The following is a 25,579-nucleotide window of genomic DNA, read 5'->3' as shown; positions in this document are numbered from 1 at the left end:
AAAACTGCAAGATTTAAAGAGTCATGCGGGGCCATCGTGCAACTTCATCTGCACTAAGCCGTTAAGCTAGTCCAAGCAATCTCATTTAAACTGTTCCATCTAGCAATTCTTAAAAAAAAAAAAAAAAAATGCCATTCATGAAACCAGCTGCACGCACAATCTCAGAGCTCTGCACATGATCACACACACACGCACAGCTGTTTGCAGGTAGAGCTGTACAATGTCGTGTATTTGAACTGAACACGTGTGAGTGGACATCTGTGCGATTTCCCAAAAGGGATGCCGTTTCAAACAAGTCGCTACATCGCACTCCCTCTGTGTCCACCTGCTTCACAACCCACACACACACACACACACACACACACCGTTTAAAATGACAGCGCTCAGATTGGGCCTGGCCCCTGTTGAAAGGTACATGAAAAGACTCACGCAGACACAGGTGATTGTTTTTGTCCCGGGGTAGGAGGTTGTCCAGAGTTTTTTCTGTCGCGTTTAGGAGAGATATCCTTCTTGCTTGTCAGTCCCAGGTGCAGAGTAGGGATTTTAAATTACACTGAGATGCTCCACAAATAGCTTTTCTCCATCGTTTGATCATCATGCTGTATACCAAAGTGACCGGTGCGCGGGCCAAATGGGGAGGAAGGCCCAAAACGATGGAGGAAGGCTATAATGAATGTGTGCCATCTGTCCTTCCTCTCCCCTTGGAGCATTAGCACTGTGCTCAAACTTCACAGCGGGATAGTCTCACACTCGGTTAACTAATGGCTAAGAGATAAGAGGCGTGGATATAATAAATAAATAAATAAATAAAAGCAAAGGAGGAAAAGTTTGGGCGGTTGAAGAACCGTAGCTGCAGGCTGCACAATGGAGATTTACGGGCTAATGTTTGGGAGGGAGGGCGACGGGGAAATTAGGTGTCTAGGCAAATCCATTACTTTTATTGGTCGTCTGTCTTATGAGCAGATGTCCATGGGAGGAACGATCCAATGGGGTGCGAGATACAACCAGATGCTTTATGTCTCCACACCATCCTGAGGTCACAGCTGGACTCACCTTGCGCAGTTGGCCTTCTAATTGCTGCAGTATTTACCTCATGTTCTACAAATGGCAGAATATATCATAGAGTATTAGCAGTTTAGCAGTTTACTGGCCAAGCGTCACAAAATGAGTGGGGTTGTATGCTTTGTTTTTGTTTGCACACAAATAAAGGGAAGCTTGTGGCAATAAATTCAAAAGGTTGAGGTTGTCGGGTTAGGGTTAGCCCAGCGATGTACAGGAAGAAGATCCTGTATGAGAAATGAGCTCCAAATGATCATTCTTAACGGCCAGGAACAGTTCTTCCATGACAGGGGATGTCAAATTAAGCAGGTGGGAGAAATGTAACTGTTGCATAAATCAGAAGAAAATCCCAAAGGTGACAAAGAAAAGCCAGAAAGATTAAGTAAAATAAAAATCTAACTCTAGGATGACTTAAGAAAAGAATAGAGATTTGTCCTCAATCTGCCAGAATTTAGGAGAAATGATTCAACATAAGCCTTTTGCGTGTAAAAATGATTTAAAGTCCCACATCTCCTGGATCAATGTAGAATTTTAGAAAAGCAATTCAAACTTGGATTGTAAGCTTGAGGCCAATAGAGGTTAGGCAGCTTTAAGCGTGCAAGCTGCAGCAGGCAAGTGAGATCAGTTGACATTTACTAGAGAGAATTGGTGTGTGTCTCAAAGTCAGACATACAGCTGATGACATGCTCCCTAGGGAGGTTAGATTGATGAGACATACTGCTGTCTTTTCACACACACACCTACCTTACCTTGGAATACCATACCTGCTCTTAAACTTGCATCCACCCCGTGATGGATGAGAACAAATAACAACTTCTGTTTTAATTTAGCTGATAAGGACAAGCTAAAGTATTTCAGACCTGGGACCAGCCGGCTGAGTCAGGGACACAGAATGTGTTAGGAAGAGTGTAGTTGAGGAGCACTGACCTGTATATGGAGATATTTTCTATCATCTGGTTGGAGGCACTGTCGCAAAGGATGATACCTCTTGGGGAGACCGTTAATGTGACTTTCTGGAGTTTTTTTCCAGTTGCTTTGGCCTGGAGGAAAGGGAAAAGGAAAATCAATCCAGTGAAAAGTTTTTAAAAAATGACAACAAATATGTCTTTGTTTTGACATTACTTTCTGCTTTATGTAGACAAGAGATTTCTAACATTTCTCTCTGTAAAAACCTTTGAATCTATTATGTCAACAAACGGAAACAAGCATTTTCAGGGTGGCTTTGCGAAATGCTCAGATTTCTATTCCAGAAATGTATGCAAATAAGCACCTGTTTAATGAAGAGAAAGCCACATTTGCATGTTTAATCAAATATTTCTGAAAACATGAATAAAATGTACCTTATTTTATGTCCCCTCTTAACAACCCTACAAACACCTCCTCAGAAATTAAGTGTGTGCGAGTGAGGGATATCCAGAGTAAATTACTTCCTATTGGCTTGACAAAATATTTCTTTAAACCAAGTGCACTACAGGACCTATTACAGGAAATGGATGACTTAAAAATATCCCATTTGGCAGAATAACATCTTTTTTTCAGAGGGATACCAAGGGCGGCCAACAGATTAGGCCCAATCAGAGCCCACGCCTCCCTCCCCATACATCACCGTGTCCCGAGTCCCACCACTCTGCTGCCGCTAACTTCATTATCCAGTGAGCTGCCAGATCCAATAACATTAAGCCCTTTCTACCATGATAAAGCAGGCTGAGCCATATACTGAGCAACAGTGTCCAAACTAATCGCATCCTCTTCTAAATGTCATCGGGGGCCACGGGGGAGGAGAGCAGGGAGCCAAACAGTCACTTTTCACAGAGGTGTCATCCAGGTCAGAAACAGGAGGAAGCTACTGGGTGAGTAGGATTTTCAAGTTGTGCAGGCGGGGATGTGGGAACAAAGTGGAGAGCTGGAGAGAAACACATTTTGTGAATAGACAGTGTTGTGTGTGTGTGTGTGTCGTCTCTCACCGTGGCCACTATCCTCTTGACAGCGGCCGCAGACAGCTCCTCTCCTTTGGGCTGCTCAACCATTGTGACCCCCAGGTACTTGAGCTGGAACACCATCCCCTCCAGAAGGGTCTCCCTGGTGTCCGTCCAGTTCTCTGGAAGCTCTGCAGAGGAGACATAAGAGACATGCATCAGTGACTCAGTGCTCATCAGCAACCCGGCTGTTTCTACTGTAAGGCAGGCTGAGAGAGATTCTGTGAGACAACATGTCAGTACAGAACAGCAGTCACTCTAGGGACGACACGGAATGAACATTTCATGTCACCTTTATCCCCGCACAAATGATTGCTATTCATAATATTAACCCAATAGTACTCTTAAAATTGAATCACTTTACCTCGCCTTACATTTTGTTAAGAAACGGGTAATTTTATTGCATCACAGAAAGGACATACATCTATCCGGGTTGAAAAACAATTAAACAATTATTATTATTATGTATTTATTTCAACAAGGAACATGCATACAAATACATTAATCTCAGAAAAGAGAAGAGATGAATTATGCCAGATTTTTGATAATAGCTAATTTCCATCTGCAGTCTTTAGGGTCCAATCTCAAATAATGATTTATATATATTTCTTTTATTATAAAAACAGGGCTTTTCTTTTGGTGACTTTTTATAATAAAGATAAATTATGAATAAATAAATGAAAATTAATTAAAAAAGACCCCCTCACATTAATACATGATAAATAAATAGAAAAGAAGAATAGGACATTTTGTCTGTCGTTTCTAAACATGTATTCCTGTATTGTTAGTCAGGGTATATCTTTCCCTCCTCTACCAAGATAGTGAGTTTTTTTAAGTGTTTTTCATCCAATATTCACTTTAATATCCTACTCCCCCCCCCCCCATCCCTAATTGCCTCATCTAAACACCCAGCTGATGACTTTAAAACTTTTTTAAAAAGGTTTCAAATAAAGGTTCAAGAGATTAAACTGGTCCCTGTTAACTGTTTGCCAACACTCATTTACAATCCTGCCAATTATGTCCGACGAAGTTATTCCTAAATGTATCTCCTCCAGCGTTCGATATGATGACACTTAACTGGATTGGATACAACAGCAGCCAAATCATATCCTCATTATGGGTGCGTGTAAATGAGCTCTAGCAAAAGCAACAGCTCCTATGTAATGGATATTGGCTGAACAAATGAGAACTATGTGAGCATACTGTTAGTTTTAATGGTCATCTATTTGGCCAGCTAAATTGCTTTTGTGCCAGGCTGAACAGCATGGTAAACTCTTCCTATGAAAACATAATGGAGAATAAAATCAGTCACCACAGATATTACTGATGATGTATTTCTTTGTATGTTGGTCCATGATGCAAAAAGTTTCACAGTTTTGAACTAGGTGTCAAATACAGGTTCAAGAGATAAAACTGGTCCCTCTTGAATTGTTGTACTCATTTACAATCCTGCCAACTGCTGCCGGTGAAGTCATTCATAAAAGATATCTCCTCCGGCGAACGAGACAGTGACGCTTATTCAGGACTCAATATTGTACATTTTGTCTGTAGCATGAAACTCTGAGGCTGTGGTTTTGATTTCTTTTATCGGAGGAAGACTCTGTGAGCTGCTTGAGGCGCTGCTCTTCTCTCCATATAATATCAATAATCTGAAGAAAGCCTGGGGCGCCTGCTGGTCCTAGGACTACTCCACAACGATGGAGCAGTGAAAGAGAATAGAGGAACTTGTGAGAACTGACCTGCCTTTTCCTTTACATCAAATCAATAAGACCAAGATGTTCAGCAGCTTTCAAACTGACCAAACAATCAGAGCGGAAACACCATTTCAGAGTGAGAAAAATAGTATATGTAGACATAAAACTGCTTTTTCAGCCATTAACTCCAACAAACAACATGCTAACATCTCCTTAATGTTAATAAGAGGTTAATGGAGGTGCCACTATGAGGTGTGATGGCACAGAGATTCATTTGTCTCAACACAAAGAGCATCAGACAATGTCATGCCCTTCACCCCTGGGTGGGCTTAGGCCCCGGCTCCACGAGGACAAATACGGCAAAACGCATCGGAGTAACGCAAATGCAACCGCAAAAAACCTTCGGTCCCCACGCAATATACACCGGATTGTGTCAAGCTCCACGAGACGGCTCCGTTTACATCCAAGCGCTGGAAAAGCTGCAGTACATATGCCGAACCTGTACGTGGCGCTGTAACTTCCTCCACAAAAGCAGCAACTTCCTCCACAAAAGCAGCGAAGAAGAATGGTTGTCATGGCTGCACTTCTGTGTATTCTCCGCGGTGGGGGCCGACAGAACCGGGCAGAGTTTTTCGCCGGTCAGCGTGTGTTAAAGTTTAAATCTTCCGGACAAAATTATAAAAGTGCCGGTCAAAGGTCTTCATTGTTATTTATTGAGCTTTAAAACAAATGAATAACGACGATATAATGATATATAATCATCAAATACACGGAGCCTGTCTCTTTTTCCTCTCTTCTGACAGCGTCAGTGTCTGTCTCATGCAGCAGCTGATCCTGTAATGAGTGACCCGACAGTAAAAATGAACATATTTATAACTAGTTTAGTTTGAGAGGTAATTAAAATAGCTAAGGGTGATGATCTGACTTGAAGTGTGTGTTTTGCTCCCGCTGCATCACAGCGGCAGGAGCTGCGTGTCTCCGTCCTGTCAGATTAGACTTCACTCGCGTTTATGTCCATATCGAGATAAAGATAAATAATCTGAATTCAAGGAGGAGCTCCTGTAGATGTTGCACAAAGAACTGTAGCATGGTCAGTAGCGACTGGAGCACGATAGCAACCCTGCGGGGCTATGAAAACGAATGACCGTATAGGCGACTCCACGGCCCCGTTGGACCCCCCAGAGCGCTCCGTTCCCAGATCTATCCACCTTTGGACCCGTTGTCGTTTGCGGGGTCTGTTTCTACGTTTCCCTTACGGCGTCGTCGAGCTTAGAGGGCTATACGCATGAGAAATATGCGGATTCAACCCGTATTTGTCCTCGTGGAGCCGGGGCCTTAGTGTGACCCTGTATCTTCAGGGTGATCTAAATAGATCCCTGTGGTTTGTCACTGTGTTTTTGTTTTGAGTGAAAGCAGTTATTTGGGGTTAAAGGGGTTCTGCTCAAGTGCAATATAACTCTTTAGAGAACAAGAGAGAGATTGAGTATTCACGTCGGTTATACATTTGAGCCCATACAAGAGACTCTTAAAAAATATAGACAGAAGTGCAAGTATACATTTTTTAAGAAGAAATGCCAAAAATGCACTTATCCAAACTTTGAGTATTACATTATGTAAACTGAGCAGTTTGTTTTTTTGACAGACTAAAGAAGACATTTAAATCAATATGGGCACTTAGAAAATTGTGATTGACATTTGTGTCTATAATTGATATGCAATTGGATTAATCTGCTTATGCTCAAATAAAGGTTTCAGTATGTGTTCCCATTATAGCTCGAGTATTACTTCCTCTGCCAAGGAAGCTATGTTTTGAGTCCTGTTCACTGGTTTGTTTGTCTGTCAGCAAAATCATTTGAATACATACTAGCTTGATTTTATGACACTGAGCAGATACACACATTATTGTTTTACTTTTAGAAACTATGCAAGATCTGCGTTCTACAAAAAGGCCTTGTAGTTATCTTTCGGGAAACAATAGAAGACGTGTGCTACTCATTTCTCATCTGCAAATGTCCAGTACCCGGGCAAGTAAAATAACAACTTTTAAAGTGATATAAATCCTTTTTTTACTTTGTGAACCCCATCACTTGGCCTAAGAACCCCTATTATATGGAACCACTTGGAACCTGTGGCAGAGGCTCACATATTATATTCCCTTTTACAACGTTCAAACCAAGCCAACCCTGAGTGGTTATGGTTATAATTCTCTAAATGCAGCTCCAACCAAACCCATCCTTAAGTAATGGGTGTGTCTGAAATGAACACCCACTTCAAGGTCAAGGTCTTTGGGCTCATAAGAGTGGGTAACACACCAGGCTGTAGTCCTGTGGTTACATTAGTGCCTGTATAAGTATCACCCTAACTGTAATATGACCTCAGGCGAGGAATCATTAGCTCCTATTCACGGACTAAATCAAGTAACCAAGTGGTCCAAGTGGACTAATGAGTGTCCATTACCAGGTGTGGCCACTTAAGACATTAGCAGACACAAATAAGATGGGGATAATACAGGCTCATCCTCAGCTAGCATGACATTATAACCTTTAGTGCTAGCTCCTGTTATTTCAATCAACAGTGAACTTGAGTCCAGAGATTTTCAGCATTTACCAAAGGCAACATTGCCGACAGGTCTGCTTCACTGAATTTTAAGAATCTGTCAGAAGTGCTTTGAAAATACTCAGAGTGATTCAAGGCTTAGGCGAGATGTCATTCGCATAAAAGACTCAGCCGCCGCTGCAGGCCTGTGCTGGTCCGGCAGAGATATCGGAAGCAAGCCTATGTACTTCGACTGCCCATACTAATACGTGCAGGAGGCAAGTCTCTAGGGATGACCAGCCGTTCACACTGACTGCAGTCTTAGAATCCCCCATCCCATGAGATACTGAGGAAGCTATCGTATAAGATTAGACAAGGTCTGCAACTACAGTTTATCTCCATTATAAAAAATGTGCTATTCTTTTTTGGATAAAACATTAGAATGTTCTATGAAATGTCAGAAACGTGTTGTATCTCAGTGTTTCTATCTGTCAAAGTTGGTGTCTTTAAATGTGTTTGGTCCAATATCCAAAGATATTCTCTTTGACTAGGATCAAAAAACTGCAAAATAAGAATTAGAAATCCTTTCCCACAGCATGAAATTTACAATGTTCCTGCAAAGAAACAGTGCAGACAAAAAGGCCAAAATAAGATTAGTAGAGTAACATATTACGCAGGAAACTCCCATAATAAAATAAAAAATGTGAAGGATTCATCAATCAATGGCATGTATCACCCATTGATTGACTAAACGTTTGGTTGACAAATTGTTGCAAATCTATTGGCAGCCAATGAGAGATCTTCAGCCTGCCTGAATCACATGAGTAGATGAATATTCGGCACAAATAATAAGTGAGCAATGAAACAACAGCTTGGCAGTTCAAATGAGCAACTCGTAAACCAGAGCTATTTTTAGACCGGTGCATATATACCCAGAGTGCTGTTTTCTATAGGATATAATCCATTTTCATTTTGGTCACATTTGCATTCACACAACCAACCCCCCACCTACTACCAACACCACCAGCAGTACCAGCCCCCACCCTGGCCGCTCTCTGCAGCTGCGGTGCTGATTAGAGCAAACTTCAAAGGCTACTGGAGCTACGGCTGGTCAGTGAGCGCTGCTCGCATGGGCGACACCGCCTGTAAACAAGCCAGAGAGCCGGCAAGGGAGCACTAATGTTCGCTGAGTGGGGAGGGGCATAGGGAGGCAGGTGGAGGGCAGCAACTGCATCAGTGGGTGTAAGATGTGAGGGTTTGTTCAGCCAATTATCTTCAAAGTGAAGCGTGGATAATGAACCGGTGGGGTTATTCGCTCTTGTTCTGGTTCCTGCTCTGCAAGTCTTCACAGGGCCAGGTGTCCAGCTCACCACCTCTAAACGCACCAACCACTACTAAACATTTATACCACACTTCAGCAGAGATGGAATGCAGAACAAGGGAAATAAGTGTTATGGACAAAGACTCAGGAACACATCAAATATCTGCACGTTGACTGCCAAATGATGGGGGATTAAATGTACCACTGCCAGCATCTGGCAACCTTGGATGAAGTCCTAGATGAGTCTAAATAAAGATTATGTTACATCGAAGCCCCTTAAATAGAACTGTGACAATCGCCTTTACTCATTGTTTGATCTATAGGAAAACCTACCCTCAAACACACTTAATTTACAAGTTTCACCTTAACTTTGACTAAATGCAGAATGAGTTGTAACACTTTGTTCTCAGCAGAGAGAAACCCACTTCAAAGATCACATCCATCATCATCAAGAGAAGGGTCTTATCTTGGCAAACATTTTTACTGAAGTATCAATGTCATGGTAGTGTTTTTTATAAGACAAGATGTAATAACTTTTGTAAGACAAATGTTAGTGTCAATGTCCATAAATAATGTTTTCTCCGAATTTGTCTGAAGGTCAAGTCATGCTTTGTTTTTTTAAAGCACCACCAAACTTTAGCACAAAAGGAGAATGGGGAAATTCTTACATGACAGAATGAGAAGTTGTGTTTCATGTTTAGGACTCTAAACATATCTTTCCAAAGAAAGAAGAAGTTATTTGACCTCGTCTAATTTTACAACATTCTTAAGGCTATTTCTTGACATGATATAACAGTTGAAGTAGCCATTCTCATAACCTTTAAAAAAACAAACATTTGCCAACACTCTCCGAAGTGCTGTCAGCCTGTAATCACACAGCCCATGTGAAGTCCACTCTTCCAGTCAGATGGAAACCTGCTTCCATCCCCTCCGTCTCCTCCTGCTTCAGACAAGTCTCAACACTTCACCAGACAAGGCTGAGCCAAGAGCAGAGAAGATGTCGCAAAGAAAAACACATGCAGCACCTGCAGTTCACCTCATCTGAACTTTAGTGCAAGTCTACAAACCTTTAACATCTCTCTTTAAAACTGAGCACGGTGTAAAAAGCAGACAGGTTTAATGACATACACCAACATCAGACCTCTAGTACAAATGTTCCTGTAAATAAGTGTTAAGAGATCAAAAAAGGATTATTCAAAGTGAATATGTCACGAATATTAGACTACGTGAGAATATCACAAAACCCACTTTTCAAGTTCTAAGAAACTGTGCTTTTAAACTTTATGACCACAATCTAAAAAACGAAAAGATTGATTCAAGCCTGCGCCATATCATCCAATCTTTTCCCATATGTGTTTTGCTACATCTGCTTTGACTAACAACAGTTGCCAGAATTCCGTCAGGTTATTGAAGCTGTGGGGTTCAATGAACCTGTGATCAGAAATCCAGACAGATCGTCCGTCTGTTGAGACCAGGCTGGGTTCATCAGACTCCTCTGGTGGTTACACAAGACTGTTGGAAGAAAAACGCTCTAGAAAAAAGGTCTTAGCCTCTTCTTTAAGATCCGATCATTCGAGCACGAGCCGGGGCTTTTCATTAAGTTTGAATGAAGCTAAAACTACAGAGGCAGTCGGGCCCTTTTGACACAGCAAGAGATCTGGAGAGGCAAACCAGCACAGAGGTTTTTGGAATTATAATCAAAGGGATTTGAGTGCTGAGCCATTGGATCATGAGAAGGAGAGGTGGTGGGGATGGGTGTTTTGGTCAAAGCCAACATGGAGGAAATGAAGCCGCGATTTGGGAAAGGGAGGGTCAAAGAGGATCACTATCGCTCTCTCTCTCTCAACAGCCACAGTGACAGTAATGAGAAAAGAAGATCTGCCTACAGACGGACAGACGGACAGACGGACACACAGAGACAAGACGAATGAAGGCAGAGAGACATTCATTACTGAAGAACAAGCAGATAAAAGAGAAAGAGGAAGTCGAATATCAGGAATATGCAAATGAAGGCAGTGAGTCAACTTGCCGATCATAAATTCACATATGTACACCCAACAAATGTAATGTTCATTTAGAGAGAAACAACACTTTAATCACTGTGGAAACAGCAGGAACGCTCTGCTATGCTGAGTGCCGGCTACACGATGTAGTTAAGATAAGGGGCTGGCAGAGAGGGAGATGCACGAGCAGCGATACGCACATTCAAACACAAATCATCACAGAGCCATCCTGACAACTTCAGTCTTTTTATCACCATCTCATTTGCTTCATCTAACATAAGTAGTGTTTAACTGCTTGGAAATTGATGTAAATTAAGGCTCCAGCATAATGGCAAAAGTTACTTTCTTTGATATGTAAAAACCAAGTGGATTTTCCACCAGATGATGAATTACTTGTTTTTGGTCAACATCATTCTTTCAGTAGACAAAATATTTCTGTTCAACTGATGTTGCCTTGATTTTTTCAACAAAATGTCAGTGTTTTACCATCTCCTTCAAGCTAATTTTGGCCTGGATGAAGACTGTAAAACACAAGCAACAAACGTTATGTATCCACAAGTAAATAATGTGGCATCAGAGAAACTTCTCTTGTATTTTTGTCATGGAAAATGGCTGTGTAAATGTGCCTTTTGTATTAAGCAGCAGAAATAGTTGCCTTTGTCCTCCGATACATTGCAATGTGGATGCTGACACAGTATATTGTCCAGCCCTAAAGAAAATCTTTATCTGAATACAATCCCAACAGTTGAGGACAGAGAAAGGTTAAAAATGCCCTCTTCATCATCACAGTCAGTGACACATTTCTCACCCAAAACCAAATTGGAGGCGACAGAGCTAAAAAGGTGACATGGCGCGACTGAGTCACTCCTACAGTGATTAACTTTCGCATCGCTAGGAGTTAATGTTCTAGCAGTATCTGGGAAAAACATCCTTGTTATTGACATCATTCTAAGTGATTCCAGATTATTTCAATAAAGCTGTGAGAACATGAGTAAGCCAGTTATATATTCAACGGAGTCTGTCATGAATGATTATTTGGGATTCTAGGAAAAGGGAGGGGAGACTTTGTGGCCCTCCCTTACAAACAAAGACAACTAAAGTCTTTCAGGTCAACAGTCAAAGCCTCCACTCCACAGCACCGGCAGGCTCCACGAGTCGAGCCTGCTGCATCAACAATTTCCCCTTTGTGGCGGTTTGAAAGGAGCTTGTGAGCATTGAGAGCTCTCCGCGTGGTGTCGCATTGGCATCAGTTACTGAGCGGGAGAACAGAATCCCAGCTCATTCATCTGAGCCCTCTGTGTCCCAATGTGTGTCCCAATGTGTGTGGTAGGGCTGCACGATTTGGGGAAATAATCTAATTGCGATTTTTCTGACAGATATTGCGATTCGATTTGCGATATTTGTTTTTAAGCGACCCAATGGAAATGTATTGTAAAATGCGGCCATATCTCCGGCTAGGAAGGTCGTATCAACGTGCTCCCGTCGCTAGCACCCCGGCAGCCCGAGCTACGAGTGAAAGAACTAAACTTACATTAAACTTCCGTTGGGTTGCTTTAAAGTCAAGCTTTAGTTTAAGATTCACCCTGTAATAGATGTAAAACAGGTGATGGAGCATTACTAACCTGACTCAGATGCTTTGTTTCACCAAACCATCTGGGAAAGCTCCATTGGAAGCCATTTGGAAAAGTATTTCAAAAATACTTGGCAGGTGATTGGATCAATCTGTCTATCACCTACTATCATGATTCATGGGCCACTTCTGATTGGTTAACAATGACTGGTACATGTGGAGCACAGCACTTCTGATTGGTGTGGATGACTGACACACAAGAAGAACTAAAAAACAAAACTAAAAGAAATCATAGGCTTTGCGATTTGATAATTGCATCATTTCAAATCGCGATTTCGATTTCGATTTAAAATCGATTAATCGTTCAGCCCTAGTGTCCCACCTGCATACCTGCTCCCGAACAAGATTAGTGGATACATCTCCACCCGGGGTTCCTGTTGTTCTTACACACCTTAGCAGAGGGATACAAGCACAAAAGCCTGGCAAACCACAGGGTCTGGCTTTGGTTTGAGTTGTGAGTCACTATGGGATATTGGGGAAAGGTGTGGACTCTGGCTGTCTTTAGTGCGCTCCTCCCTGAGGATCAGTGTTAAACTATGGACACTTTGGTAACTGATCTCTAGAGCAGCTCTGTGTGTCCTTGCAATTCTCAAATAAAGTAAATCAGAATAGGAGGAAACCATCTGATGGAAAAGATCAGTTTTGGTGCAAAGGCAGAACAACAAGCTCTTAAAAATCTTAAGACTTTATATATCGACAGCTAGGCACTGTATATTGGTAATCGATAGGAATAAATCTGGTTTTCATCATAATAAAAGGAACATGTCAGCCAGTGCAAAAGGTGTGAAGGATTTATACAAAAATACAGAAAACAACGGGTGTCTACGGCACACATTCACAATCTTCAGAATAAATCCTGGGTTTGTTGTGTTCTTTTTCATGGAATTTGTTGACAAGAAAAATATAGATTACTACTTGTGCTAAAACAAATCACAAGCAACCTTTGTAAACAAAGGGAGTGTCAAAAAGATCAATAGCTCCAAATAACTACCATATTACCAAAAGAAATGTTGCTCTTGTGTCTTCAGCTATTTAAGGCCTCAGCTGACCTATCGGCTACCTCTTCTAATCTTACAGCAACAAAACATTTGCCGATTCCAGCATTATTAGGTTCCAATCAGGACACTTTAGGCTAATTTAGGAACTGCCGACTCAGATGATGAAAGATGCCTTCAGGGATACAGAGACACAGAACTGAGCTTGTTGAGAGAGCCTTGGACAAACTCCAACTATGCGAACAAAGTAAAGTTGTTACATTTTGATTGCAAACTATCTTCTGTGGTTTAGTCTTGTATAACAATGGTATGAACTGTATGTAAATGTAACGTTATGTTCTGACTGTGGAAGTCAGAGTCTAGCACCATCTTCACCACCTCTAAAAGACAGAAAAAGGCTGAAATAGAGGATTGTTAAGAAGAGAAAGACCAAGTGTTAGTCAAAGGGAAAAAGTGTGTTTCTATACGCAGGGGGGATTGTCACTGTCTGTCCCCGGCTTGGTACAAAGACTGATCCAGTACCATTGTTACCCCCTCTTAACTCCAGCTTGTGCAGAAAGGATACAGGAAATGTCTTACATATTATCGGAAAACCAGGTCAAAGCCTCTCTGCCTTACACAAACACACCATTAGAAACAAATGACCACAGAGGCATAAACTAAAGGCCAGTTGACTAAAAGGAGCAATCGATACACAGTAAGTAAGATGAAGAGTCAGTGGGGAACCGCTATGTCCAGCAGCCTGTGACCTCTTTTCTCTATGTCCTTGGGTTCTTTCATCTTCTACTCCAGCAGGCTTAAGATATTCTTATACCTCTGTTGGAGCATAATACAAAGGAAGTGTAGCTATCAGTATTTCATTAGACGATCATTACAAAACAATTCCAGTTGGGTAGAGGAAAGGATTTGCAGAGGATAAGAGTCTTATAGTCATAACATTGAGACACGTGTCTTTCAGTATTGGCTAAAACCACTCAAACATGGGAATCAAGGATAGAGAGAGGGAGAGGAAGAGAGAAATGAGTGCTCATGCCAGTCAGGGATTACAGCTGATGACCAGCTGAGGCCAGAATGTACTCTCGACAAGAAGCAGGGTTATGAAACTGATCCTTAAAAGCACCTTGTGCTCAGCCACGCCAACCGCTCGATTCATATGGAGCAACATACTTGCACACAAAATAAATGTAAACTGGGTAATGTAAACTGGGTAATGGTGTTCGAAAAAACACATACTTGCACACAATATAACTGTACTGGGAATTGTAAACTGGGTAATGGTGTCCGAAAAAACTAAAATACAGACATGCCGTCAAAAAGCCACAATGACAAGTCAATGGTCCTAACTGCAATGATTATGGTGCGGAGGTGTGATCAGAGCTAATTGTGAGTCTGGTCAGGTATAAGACATACCGACACATAAAGAATCTGAGACCTGCAGTCACAGAAAAGGACCGTAATGGGACAGAATTAAACTGAAGGTAATTTGAACACGGTCTGACTGAGGTCCAGAATGAAGTCTCAGTTACAAAGTAGCAAAAGGACTGCTACACCAAACAACAAAAACGTCATATAATGAAAATGAATAAACCATTCCGTTGACTTTGTTACTCTCTGTTAAGTCACCGATTGCCCGGTGAACCAGTTTGACACACAGGTCCACAGATTTGCGTTATCTCTCCCTGAGAATTAAGAGGTGTGCTTGTCAGCTCTGCAAATCTCTTCTCCGCATCCTTACTTCAATATTTGCAGGGACATGTTTCAACGTTTATTTTTGGCAGCAGTTGCGGACATACAGGTGGAAGACGGGTCCATTAAATTAAAAACAATCCCTCTTGCATTCATAAGGATTTTTATAGAGGATTTGTTTGGGGTAAGTTAAGGGTAAAGGGTGTCACGTCAGGTTTAGTAAGATAGCACTAACAGAACACAGTTTTGGTGCTCAAAAAGAGCAAGTTTGACCTGAATTACGGGCTCACTTCAGTGGGAGGGGGAATCTTGACAAACAATGTTGAGTTTCATACATGTCAACTGACCAAACACCCCGAAAGACATAAACCTGCACAGCTTGACTAACAAGTTCGAGAAGGAGGCTTTTTACTGCTGAAGGTGCCCAAGAATGACTTTTCAATGCTTCAGACTTGTAGAGCATTGCTGTTTTTCTTCTTTGTTCACAACTGATTAAAGAGCAACTTGCAGGTTAGAGACCCCAGTGAATAAATGTGTAGGAAAATGATGTATACACTCGATTTTCAAAAACATATACAGAAATATACACTACAGTGACATCTGGCGTCGTCTTTGTAAGACATTTTTACTTCCGCATAAAAAAAGACCACCCGCGTGTGACGTCACTTTTTTTCATTTATTTAATCGTTTATTTGAAGAGGGACAATGCACATTGATGAACATTTAAAACAAATAATGCTTTAAAAACGTAAACATGCCAGATTTTAGCTTTGAGCTAGTTTCCATCCGTAGTCCCTCACATACAACATTTAAGAACATGACATTTATATACATAGCAAAATAAATACATGATATGCAGAAAGAGCATGAGCAGCATATAAGCATTTACCACATGGCAGTACAATGTAGCAGCTACGAAATATAAAGTGCAGGAGAAGATAAAAGAGCTACATCAAGTGCAAGAGGAGATGCCCCTGTATTGAAGTGCATCTAGCGGTGATTGCACGTTTGTTTGTTTCTCAACCATTCTTTTAGTTGACCTTTAAAACTGTTCAAAGTGGGACAATCCCGTAACTCAGTTGGGAGGCTATTCCACAAAGAGCTGCCCTTAATTGATAGAACATTTTGACAGAAAGTGGTCCGTCTACGGTGGACTTCACAGTCTCCTCTGGTTTCTGACCTAGTGCAGCGTCCAGTGTGTTTTTTGTGGATGAATTCCCCTAAGGGAGGGGGTGCCAGTCCATGTAAACATTTATAAAAAAAACACATACTTTTAAAAGACTTAAAATTGTCAAAACAAGAAATTGTGTTTTTTAAGGATGGTACAGTGGTGGTATGAATAAGGCTTTCTGTCAAACACCTTGATAGCTCTCTTGTACAGCTGTTCTATAGGTTTCAGGTTTGTGGCACAAGCAAACGACCAGTTTGTAAAACAGTATTCAATGTGGGATAGAATCATACAGTGGAGGTATGACTTTGCAGCATTGACAGTTAAGAAAGGTCTAATTTGTTTAAAATGTTGCAAGTTGAATTTAACGGTATTGGATACTTTCTTGATATGTTTCTTAAAAGTCAAGTTCGAGTCCAGTATGACTCCAAGATACTTGAAGTGGGGGACTAGTTCTAATTCTGCTCCGTTTAAAAACACATTGGATCCTTCGATTTTGACTGGTCGTTTACTGAACATCATGCATACTGTTTTTTTTGCATTTAACTGTAAGCAAATGTTGTTCAGCCAGTGTTGAACCTTGTCCAAATTATTTGAGAGACAGGATGTGATTATTTCAGTATTTTTCCCGTGTACAAAGATGACCGCATCATCGGCATACATTTGTACATTCAAATCAGGACATACATTAGGCAAGTCATTAATGTACAGAGAAAACAGTAATGGTCCAAGAATGGAACCTTGTGGAACCCCAACAGGGTTCACAAGGTAGGGGGATTTGGTACCTCTTGGTACATCAGGGAGAGCGGCCGGTCTAACGTATGAATAAACATGGATCACAATGCTAGTTTTGACACAGAAGAGGTTGAAATTGTATATTCGTATGCATATGACGGACCACAACCTTATAATTATGAGCCTGCTAGGCGTCCAAGAGACCAGGACCAGCCAAGGATTAGAAGAAATAACGGCCATCGGAGAGAAATGGAGCTGTGGTGTGAGGAGAACCAGTGGAGACCAGGGCAGCTGTCTTGGTGAGTGACCGGCATTAGCTACAGTCAGTGGCGGACTGGCCATCGGGACGTTCGGGACGAATCCCGATGGGCCGGTACTGAAGTGGGCCGGTCGGACGATGTGGGCCGGTCGGATAAGTCACTAGCCCCCCCCCCCGTTGACAATTTACTAGCGGTTACAGTTAATGTTGGCTAACGTCGGTCACATCACAACATTGTAAAGTTAGCTATCATATATCAGGCTATAACTAAAAGTAGTATTGATAATATAGTAATGTTAATGGCAGGACTGTTGATACTGAACCATAACAGAAATGAATGGGCAAGTATCAGCCGTATCTCGCGTTACAATGCAACTCCACACTACGTCTTACGGTGCTGTACCGGAGGGGAGAGAGAGAGGAGCGAAGGGGGGGGAGAGAGAGAGGAGTGAAGGGGGGGGGAGAGACAGAGCAGCGAAGTGGGGGAGAGAGATGTAATATGGTTTTCTGATAAACGTTTTGTTTGATAGGTGCTTGTGTGGTCACCGTGATTAAAAATGGTGAAATGCAATGTAAAATTACCGAAAAAATACCAGCTCACTAAATCACAACCGCTCAAACCAACTACCAACTACTACCGTGAATTGGGCAGAGAAGGAGTCCGAGAAAGTTGCTCCCCCATGTGACGTAATATGACGCGTTTGACGTATGACGTTAAAAAAAAAAAGTTTTTAGTAGTTTTTTAGTTTTAGAGCTCAAAACGGCTACTTTCCCCTCTGAATTCCAGCCCTTATGTCTCGTAAAACATATTAAATCCTGCATTAACTTTTTTTAATTGTAATTTTCAGGAAAGGTTAAGCATAAATGTAGTAAAAAACAAAACCTGCAAGTTGCTCTTTAAGGGAAATAAATTGTTTTAAACACCCAATGACCAAAAAAATAACCCCTCAAGATTCTTAATTGGGATTTGTGTGCTGTCCCCATGCTGTGAAAAGTCTCAAATGGCAGCTACTTAGTCAACAAGATCTCCTATGAAGTTTAAGAACTGAACTACCACACTGACCATATGTCTTCGCATATGGCTGAAGGAGATTACATGAATTATTTCTTACCAGGAAGGTGAAGCGGTTAGTCACTGCGCCTCCTACCCAGACTTGCCTTCTGGCTTCTCAGAATGGCAAAGTCTTTCAAAGTAATCCCTATACTGTGAAAAGTTGGGCCAATAAGAGATGTTTATTTAAATAAGAAAAATAAACAATCTTTGTAGAGACTTGGTTTTCTAATTTTGCATCTGCCACAAAATAATAGGATGTTTTTCAGAGTTATTTATGCAGTTTACACAAGATTGGAAATCATGTTTACTCTGGTATAATAGCATATGGGAATAGATGTACAATTGCTCTAATCACAGGCAGGCAACTGAATGCAATATAGCGCAGTGAATAACAGATGGAAATAGATTGCCTCACAAATTCATCATACTGCAATTTAGCGCTCAACTCAGCCTGTGCCAGTTACTGGTGTGATGATAACAGTTACTGACGCTTAAAGTATCCTATTTTCACTGCTGTGTCAGCTGAAACAAGAGAAAGTCAAACATCCATTTCCCCGCAGGATTAAAAATTGTCCTCTAGGAGAAACAGTGACAGAGCATGATTGCGCAGTCCTATCCACACGTGACTCACACACAGAAGCGTTCAGATACAGAAGATCTAACAGGGCTATAAATCAGTAAGAGCTTTACAACTCCATAAAGGAATCCTGCAAGAAGCAATCTCCATTAGAGCCTGGCAGACCCCTTTGGGTGACTTTTTGCAGGGGCTGTAGCGCTGAATGGGGCCAGAGGGGCAGACCACACACTGTCTGTTGTAGAAGAAACAGGGGCTTACTAAAAAGGCAATTAAAGGACTACTGTGTCTGTCATTACCCATTATGGTATTTAAATGATAGCTACAGGTGTATAATTTACAGCAACCCCAACTTATGTCACTGCAGTGGCGCTTTCTGAATAATGTACCAAATGCAAATTAGTCAACAGCTGTGGCAACTACCACCACCCGAGAACTTAACAACATTGCAGGTGTCATTATGATGAAATCAAAAATGGTATAAGATCAAACGCCCTCCTTCCCATTTGCCATCTGCCTGGGTCAACTGATAGGTATGTAGCTGCTTCAATATTGACAACCCCTCAGAAGACAGCTCCTTGACCGGGGACGTGGGAGGAAACTGTCTCTCTTCAATGCAGACAGGGATTTTCTGCCTCCCACTCTTTTCAGATTAGCAAAAAATAAACCAGGACATTTATGACCTAAAAAGATGGTTGATGTTACATTCCATTTCCAACCATTAAAATGGAAACTATTTGGATGTAATGTAAGGGCAGCACAGAAGAATTTGTCAGCTCAGCAGACTGCCAAAAAGGAACCATGTTGTTTAAAACCAAGCAGGAAATGACATCACGGACACATTCTTGCTCGTGCAGAGACCCGAGACTGCCAAAATGAGGAAAACAGGGCGAAGCTAATGTCAGTCCGCTTTATACGTTGACATGCAGTGATGATTAAAGAGGCAAGTTTTATGAAAACAATGCTGGAACCTGTCACAATCCAACACTGACAGTGGGAGAAAAGGAATGCAGTGCTGATAGATGCCAAAGAAGTGAATAGGCTGCTTTGACAAAGCCATGCCTACACACAGGAGAACAAAACTTTGACTCTCATTATGGACCTGTCAAAATCTAGACCCATACAAATACAACCAAAGCCAGAAGGCACACTAGAAGATGAATAACCACAATTTGTATTTCCTAAATAAGTATATATAGACATATAATGTAGAAAACAGAAGCTGACATTGTAACAGAAACCGACTGACACTTCAAGATAAAACATTATGCCTTCTTATTCATGACTGTGCAGTTCACTGGTGCCAAATAAAATACTGTTATTATCTCAACATTTTGAACAAAAATGAAGAAGATGAACAGTTACACAAGCAGACGAAACAGGAAACTGCAATACATAAGCAATGAGGAGGAAGAAATTATTTGATTGATGTTAAGTGATTGACAGGACCAGCAGCAGCAGCAGAGAGAGGAGAGGAAGTGGTTATTGCCACAGATTGAATGTGTAGCTTCATATATATATATTCTGTGATGTGTAGTCATGGCAAAGCTCACCATGAGCCTGAGCTTCCAGCAGCAGGGACTGATTGGTCGTTATAGCCCACCGTCTGATGTGGAAAGGGGACCATGCTGATTGTGCATCAGACCCCCAAGAGAGGGGTGGACCAAAACAAAGCATCGATTGCACTGTCTGGCACGTGTGACATCTTGCTGCCAAGTGCTCTATTGTCTATGAAATTAAAAAGGGAGGAGGGGTGGGCATGGGAGCAGGGGACATTCCCTTTTTGTGTATGCAAACATAAAAGGGTTTAGGCAGATCAGCCATGCTAGCACAGTGAGTGTGATGATACTCAGTTGAAGCCTGGCATCATATGGAAATAACAAGTAACACCTATCATGGCTTTAATGCTCATTAGACCCCTAAATCAAGCTTCGCAGTAGTATGAACTAGACTCCCCTATAAGATCCATGCAACCACTCCTCATACAGCCTATTTTTCACATAGTGTATCGCCTAGCAACAGTGCGTTGCTAGGATTGTACAGCCTTGCCAGGGAGAGCCAGAGAGACTCATCCGTCATCCGTCCATGGCTGTCCACTCCCGTGACTCCCCTGCTGCTTTCTCGAGGTGCACGGCGCTGTGTTGTATCTCCACGCTGAGCTGCTGAGCCTCTGTTGTAATTTTACAACCGTGTCAGTTGGCAGAGTGACGTGGCAGACAAGGGTTTCGCAAACTTCAGTGTCTGCTTCTGGTCGGAGTGGTTAAAACCCTTCAGCTCAATGGACTTGTTAGATGTGCGTAGCAGCAGTTTAACTAGTTTCTGCTTCAACAGGAGTCAGTTTACGACGAGCTGCGTGTCTATATTGTCATAATAAGTGTCAAGTTCAAAAGCATAACACACATTTCAGACTTTGAATACTCGCCTTTACCACTAGTCTAATGTAACTGTTCGTAATGGTGGCGAAACACCCCTACACTGACAGCTATTATCTCCCGGACAACTGTAGCTGAGTTGTAAAGTAAACGCCGGGTGTAATGTTAGCTCCATGTCGAGGCTAGCTTGATTTAGCGTCCATTTAGCCAAATGAGCACCAGCTAACGCCTTCGTGGACATGTATAAAACAACAGAGTATACTCACTTTTATGTCTCCCCGCTGCCCACGACTGTTTGGCGATACTGGGGCTCCGTATAATTGCCCTTCCAGCGGATTTCAAAGCGTCCATATCGTAATCCAAAGTGGGGCAAAGAGCCCGACGAGCGTCTGTTGTCTGTGTCGAAACACTCTGGTTTAAAACAGCCCTCTCACGTACAAACTTTTTTTGAGCTGTTTTTTTCTCCCCTCCGCACGGTTCGCTTTCAGTCGATGGTAGATTATCATGTTCGTCCCCCTGGGCGGTGTTTTGTATGTAAATTAACCGGATAATGTGCGTGACGCCCGCTTGTGGAATCACGCGAGTTGTGAGTGAGGTTGCACTCAGCAGCAGCAGTGTGTTGCTGCTGCTAATACCACGGTTAATACTCGCTGCAGTTTGACTCCAGCCACTGTATTTTGTGTAAAAATGATTTGTATTCACATCACGGGCTGTGGTGAGACCTCTTATGTTTAATTCAGCCAGCCACATGGCTTCTTATTGAGCTTCAAAATTCATCGTCTATTCAGTGTCAGTAATGTCATGACCAGAAATAGATGGGACTTCAATTCAGTTGATCACCTATTCAGGTGTATACAGCAAACTCAGCATTCATGTTATTAATATGAGTGTTTCTGTCTCAAAGTGAACCAACAACAAAAATGTCCTTTCAATGTCCATTTCACGCAAGATCCTGTGATTTTGTTACAGATACGTAGCTAATTATGTATATGATACGTTGCATCCTGTTCCCTCTACTGTGTGTAACCCTAGCCCCCATATTATGCCCTTGTGCTCTGAAAGCCCATCAAGTAAACAGCTGCAGGGGAGGAAGGCTCAGAGGTCCTTTCTTTGAAAATACCCATGATATCAGTGAGTCATTGTTCAAAATTGAAATCGAAGGAGTCCCTGCCGGATATCTGGAGGATAGGGGTCTCCTGATGAAAAAAATTGGAAGTTAGGGAGAGCTAGACAGTAAACAAAGAAATCTTATTTCCCATTTCTGAAGAGCAAACCCTGCTAGCCAGCCAAGCATTCATGTCACATTGACCTCTTTTTGCATGAGTAAAAACAAATGGCCAAAGGAAAAGATTCAGTTAACTAACAACAAATCTGTTTCTACAAGATCATTATATTGTATTATTATAGTCCCACTTTATGCAGTTCTAAGACTTTTCAGAGGACACAAGTAAACAATACATGTTTGAGAGATGGGCTAACCAAATTAGCAATCACAAATAGTTTTTCAATTTATGCTTGGGTCAAACATCAATACTAATACTTACTATAGGCTTATATAGTAATTACTTGTATTATAATGTTGCAGGCAAAGTTTTCTTGTATTGAGACAACTGTAAGCATGTTGTCAAGTGAAAAAAAGGTTAAAGTAAGAAATTAAAAACAAATATGTGGGTGTTGGCACTGACACCTTTGTATTGTATTGTGTCTATTTATAAAACACATTTCAAATTACACAAAGCCAAATATCTATATTGAGTTTCCCTGAGCTTACATCACCTTCCACTACATGAATCACTCAGGAGAGTGGCATTCAACACATCTTGCTGTACCGCATTTCAAGGATGTGACAAGCTCAGGTACATGTGTGCAACAGGCTAATACGCCCCAAAGGACATATTAGGCAACACCACTATCCTCAATCTGAAGCTCACTTAGAAGTGACATAGTATTGACTTCTTCTGCAATAAAAATGCTTCCTATAGGGAGAGAATAATCACAGCTACAGTGCAGTACTGTAAACACAACCACCCCTCTGCACTCTGCAGGTGCATTCCTTTTCAATCACTGTTTCTTTGTTGGCGGCTACGAGCATGTTTCACTGAGAGGTTTGAGACAAAAGAGTAGTTAGTAAATCTGCTAGTAACTGAAGCATGCAACACATATATTGACTTTTAAAGCAGGAACAGGGGTAGTAGTTTCATTAGGTGTGTCTGGGTAGGAAAATCAATACATTTCTGTTAGAGGAGAGACGAGGGGTCCAACTGCACATAAAGGAGAGGTGGTGAGCATTCAGCAGGGATGATTCTTCAATCTGATTGTGAGAATGAAAGACACAATTCACATGATTTATAAATACACAAGGTCAAACACACGCAAGTATATCTACGCAGTACGCACATCTATTCACACATGCCTTAAAAAAAACATGTAATTCATTTTTTAATCTGTTGCACCTTGTCTTTCAGAGGGTCAGGTATAAAAGCAGGGGACGGAGAGTCGATTTCCAGCCAGAAAATTGCTCATGGACTCAATGTTTATTGAGTAGGTCAAGAGAAACACGAGCTATACATGGCATTTCTCATGTTCTTCTCTACAAACAGCTGGGTTTGGTGTAGATTAGTGAATTCTAATGGCATCGCGAGTACAGCTGGACCAAAAACCTGATATAATCTGTTAATTCCACATGCTCGATTCTGCCAAGCAGCGTGGTGCCAAATTGGAACAAGGAGGGTAAATCATACGAGGAATGTTATGTAAAACAAAGGAATGGCAAACCAAGGCACCAGTTAATAAGGGGAGATGAGGAGGAGCTTTTCCCACGTGTGCCACTGCACAGGTTAATCTAGCATATTTGGGGAAGCCTGGCAGGTGAAAGAATGCCGAGTAGAGGGTTTATTTCATGCATTGAATTTCACTGTCTTTTGATTCTTTATCTCAAATCCAAATGCATTCGATGAATGAATTATCAGTCCAATGAAGATGCGTAGCAGCCCATATTTTGCTCCCATTTGTGGTTCCATCAGTGACTGAAATCTCGAGCCCAGACAAAGGTCAGCAGAGCAGAGAAACTCCCTGAAGGTTATTATGTCTGAATTTGAAAAGCATTCACCCTCAAGTTGCCGAATTGCTCTTGGAAGCACAATTGGTCACTATGTTTTGACCAGCCGTGATTAGTGGTTAGCATGAACAATTTATTCATACGTTCCTTTTGTCAGAGTTAAATGAGATGTTCTGGTCTTGAAAAGAAGGAATTAGTGGTTAATAACCAGAGTCTGCAGAGATTATCTCTTCTAACCCACATAAACACTGCCACCTAGTGGCAGTAACGCAGTAGTGCATCTAATCTAGAATACCAGAAATAGCAACAGTTGGATTAACCTTTTTTACGACAAATTTCACATTAAGGAACCCACATCTTGGATATTGTTTTACTTTAGGTCATTCATTGGAGCTAAATCACTACAAATAAAACATTACAACAAAAACAAATTGATGGGCTGAGAGTTCCAGATGCCATAAAGGAATTATGGTTCTAGGGTGCCACAGCATTTTAGTGAATTATTTTTTGTGCATTTCCATAAAATCTAAGGACTTGCAAGAAACATTTCTTCCACACTTCTTTTAAACCCCACAAGTTTTGTAAAGCAGGCTCACCAAGGGTTGATATTTCAGTCTCAGACTAAGGTTTAGAAAGTGAAAAATCCAAATTCAATGCATCGAGTCAAAAACAATAAACAGAGAAAATTCTATTTGCAAGAAAAAAAAAGTTTATTCCTTGTAAACCTCACAGAGCGAGAGCACAGCCAAGGTCAGACCTGGGGAGAAACAGAGCAGTGACTGTGGGCATAGAAAACAAAAAAACAAACGAAACACTTCTCTATACTTCCAACAATCAGCTGACCAAACAACTGACTCAACTGTATTTTTCACAAAAACATTTTTTCCAGGAGCCAATGACAGCGATCTGAGCTAAAAGAAGCGTCTCCTTATACAGAAGGTGAAAAACCACACGCACAACAATGACCATTTCAGATGATGGCGAAACCACATCAGACTCAAGCGATTTTTCTCCCTGCAGGAAAATAACAATAATACCAGAAACAGGAGTAAGGATAGCTGCTCTTAAAGACAGCTACTTCCCCAACAGTTGCAAATACTGTAACATTCACAAAAATAAATGTGACTTTCTAGTCCCTTACTTTTTAAACTACAGTCTACTACAAACAGGTGACCACTTTCTCTACCTGCTTAACAGAAACTTCCATTAAGTGATATTTAAACTGGATAATTGACAAACACTTCGGCCAATGTATTTGCGGTACATTCTTGAACACGTTACTAGAGAAACGAGCATTCCCAGTCTTGGCACACAAACTGAAGTGGAGGATTCATTAAATAAAATTATTTAAACTGCTCTATTAACGTTGGCATTTCCAAAGCTTTGTTTACATTGCACAGTCCATCTTTAGAGTTTTCCCTTTCGTGTGTATTTTCTACAGTGCAACTTTAAATTGGAAA

General features: G+C 41.4%; 1 protein-coding gene across 2 annotated transcripts in view; it reads right to left on the bottom strand.

Moving 5' to 3' along the window:
• Window positions 1-21,581, bottom strand: part of ldlrap1b (low density lipoprotein receptor adaptor protein 1b) — a 35,760-nt gene extending 14,179 nt beyond the window's left edge. The window contains exons 1-3 of one of the 2 annotated variants that reach the window (XM_034149519.1): window positions 21,328-21,581; window positions 3,024-3,166; window positions 1,987-2,099 (exon numbers count right to left, since the gene is read on the bottom strand). In XM_034149519.1, the coding sequence (XP_034005410.1) occupies window positions 1,987-2,099; window positions 3,024-3,166; window positions 21,328-21,412 (341 nt within the window). In that variant the 5' untranslated portion in view covers window positions 21,413-21,581. The remainder of the gene's footprint in view (window positions 1-1,986; window positions 2,100-3,023; window positions 3,167-21,327) is intronic. The other variant, XM_034148841.1, reaches the window with a different exon arrangement.
• Between the last annotated feature and the right edge of the window lie 3,998 nt (window positions 21,582-25,579).

The sequence above is a fragment of the Trematomus bernacchii genome, unplaced genomic scaffold (genome assembly GCF_902827165.1).
Source record: "Trematomus bernacchii unplaced genomic scaffold, fTreBer1.1, whole genome shotgun sequence".
Classification (NCBI taxonomy): domain Eukaryota; kingdom Metazoa; phylum Chordata; class Actinopteri; order Perciformes; family Nototheniidae; genus Trematomus; species Trematomus bernacchii.
This window is presented reverse-complemented; position numbering and strand designations above follow the sequence as displayed.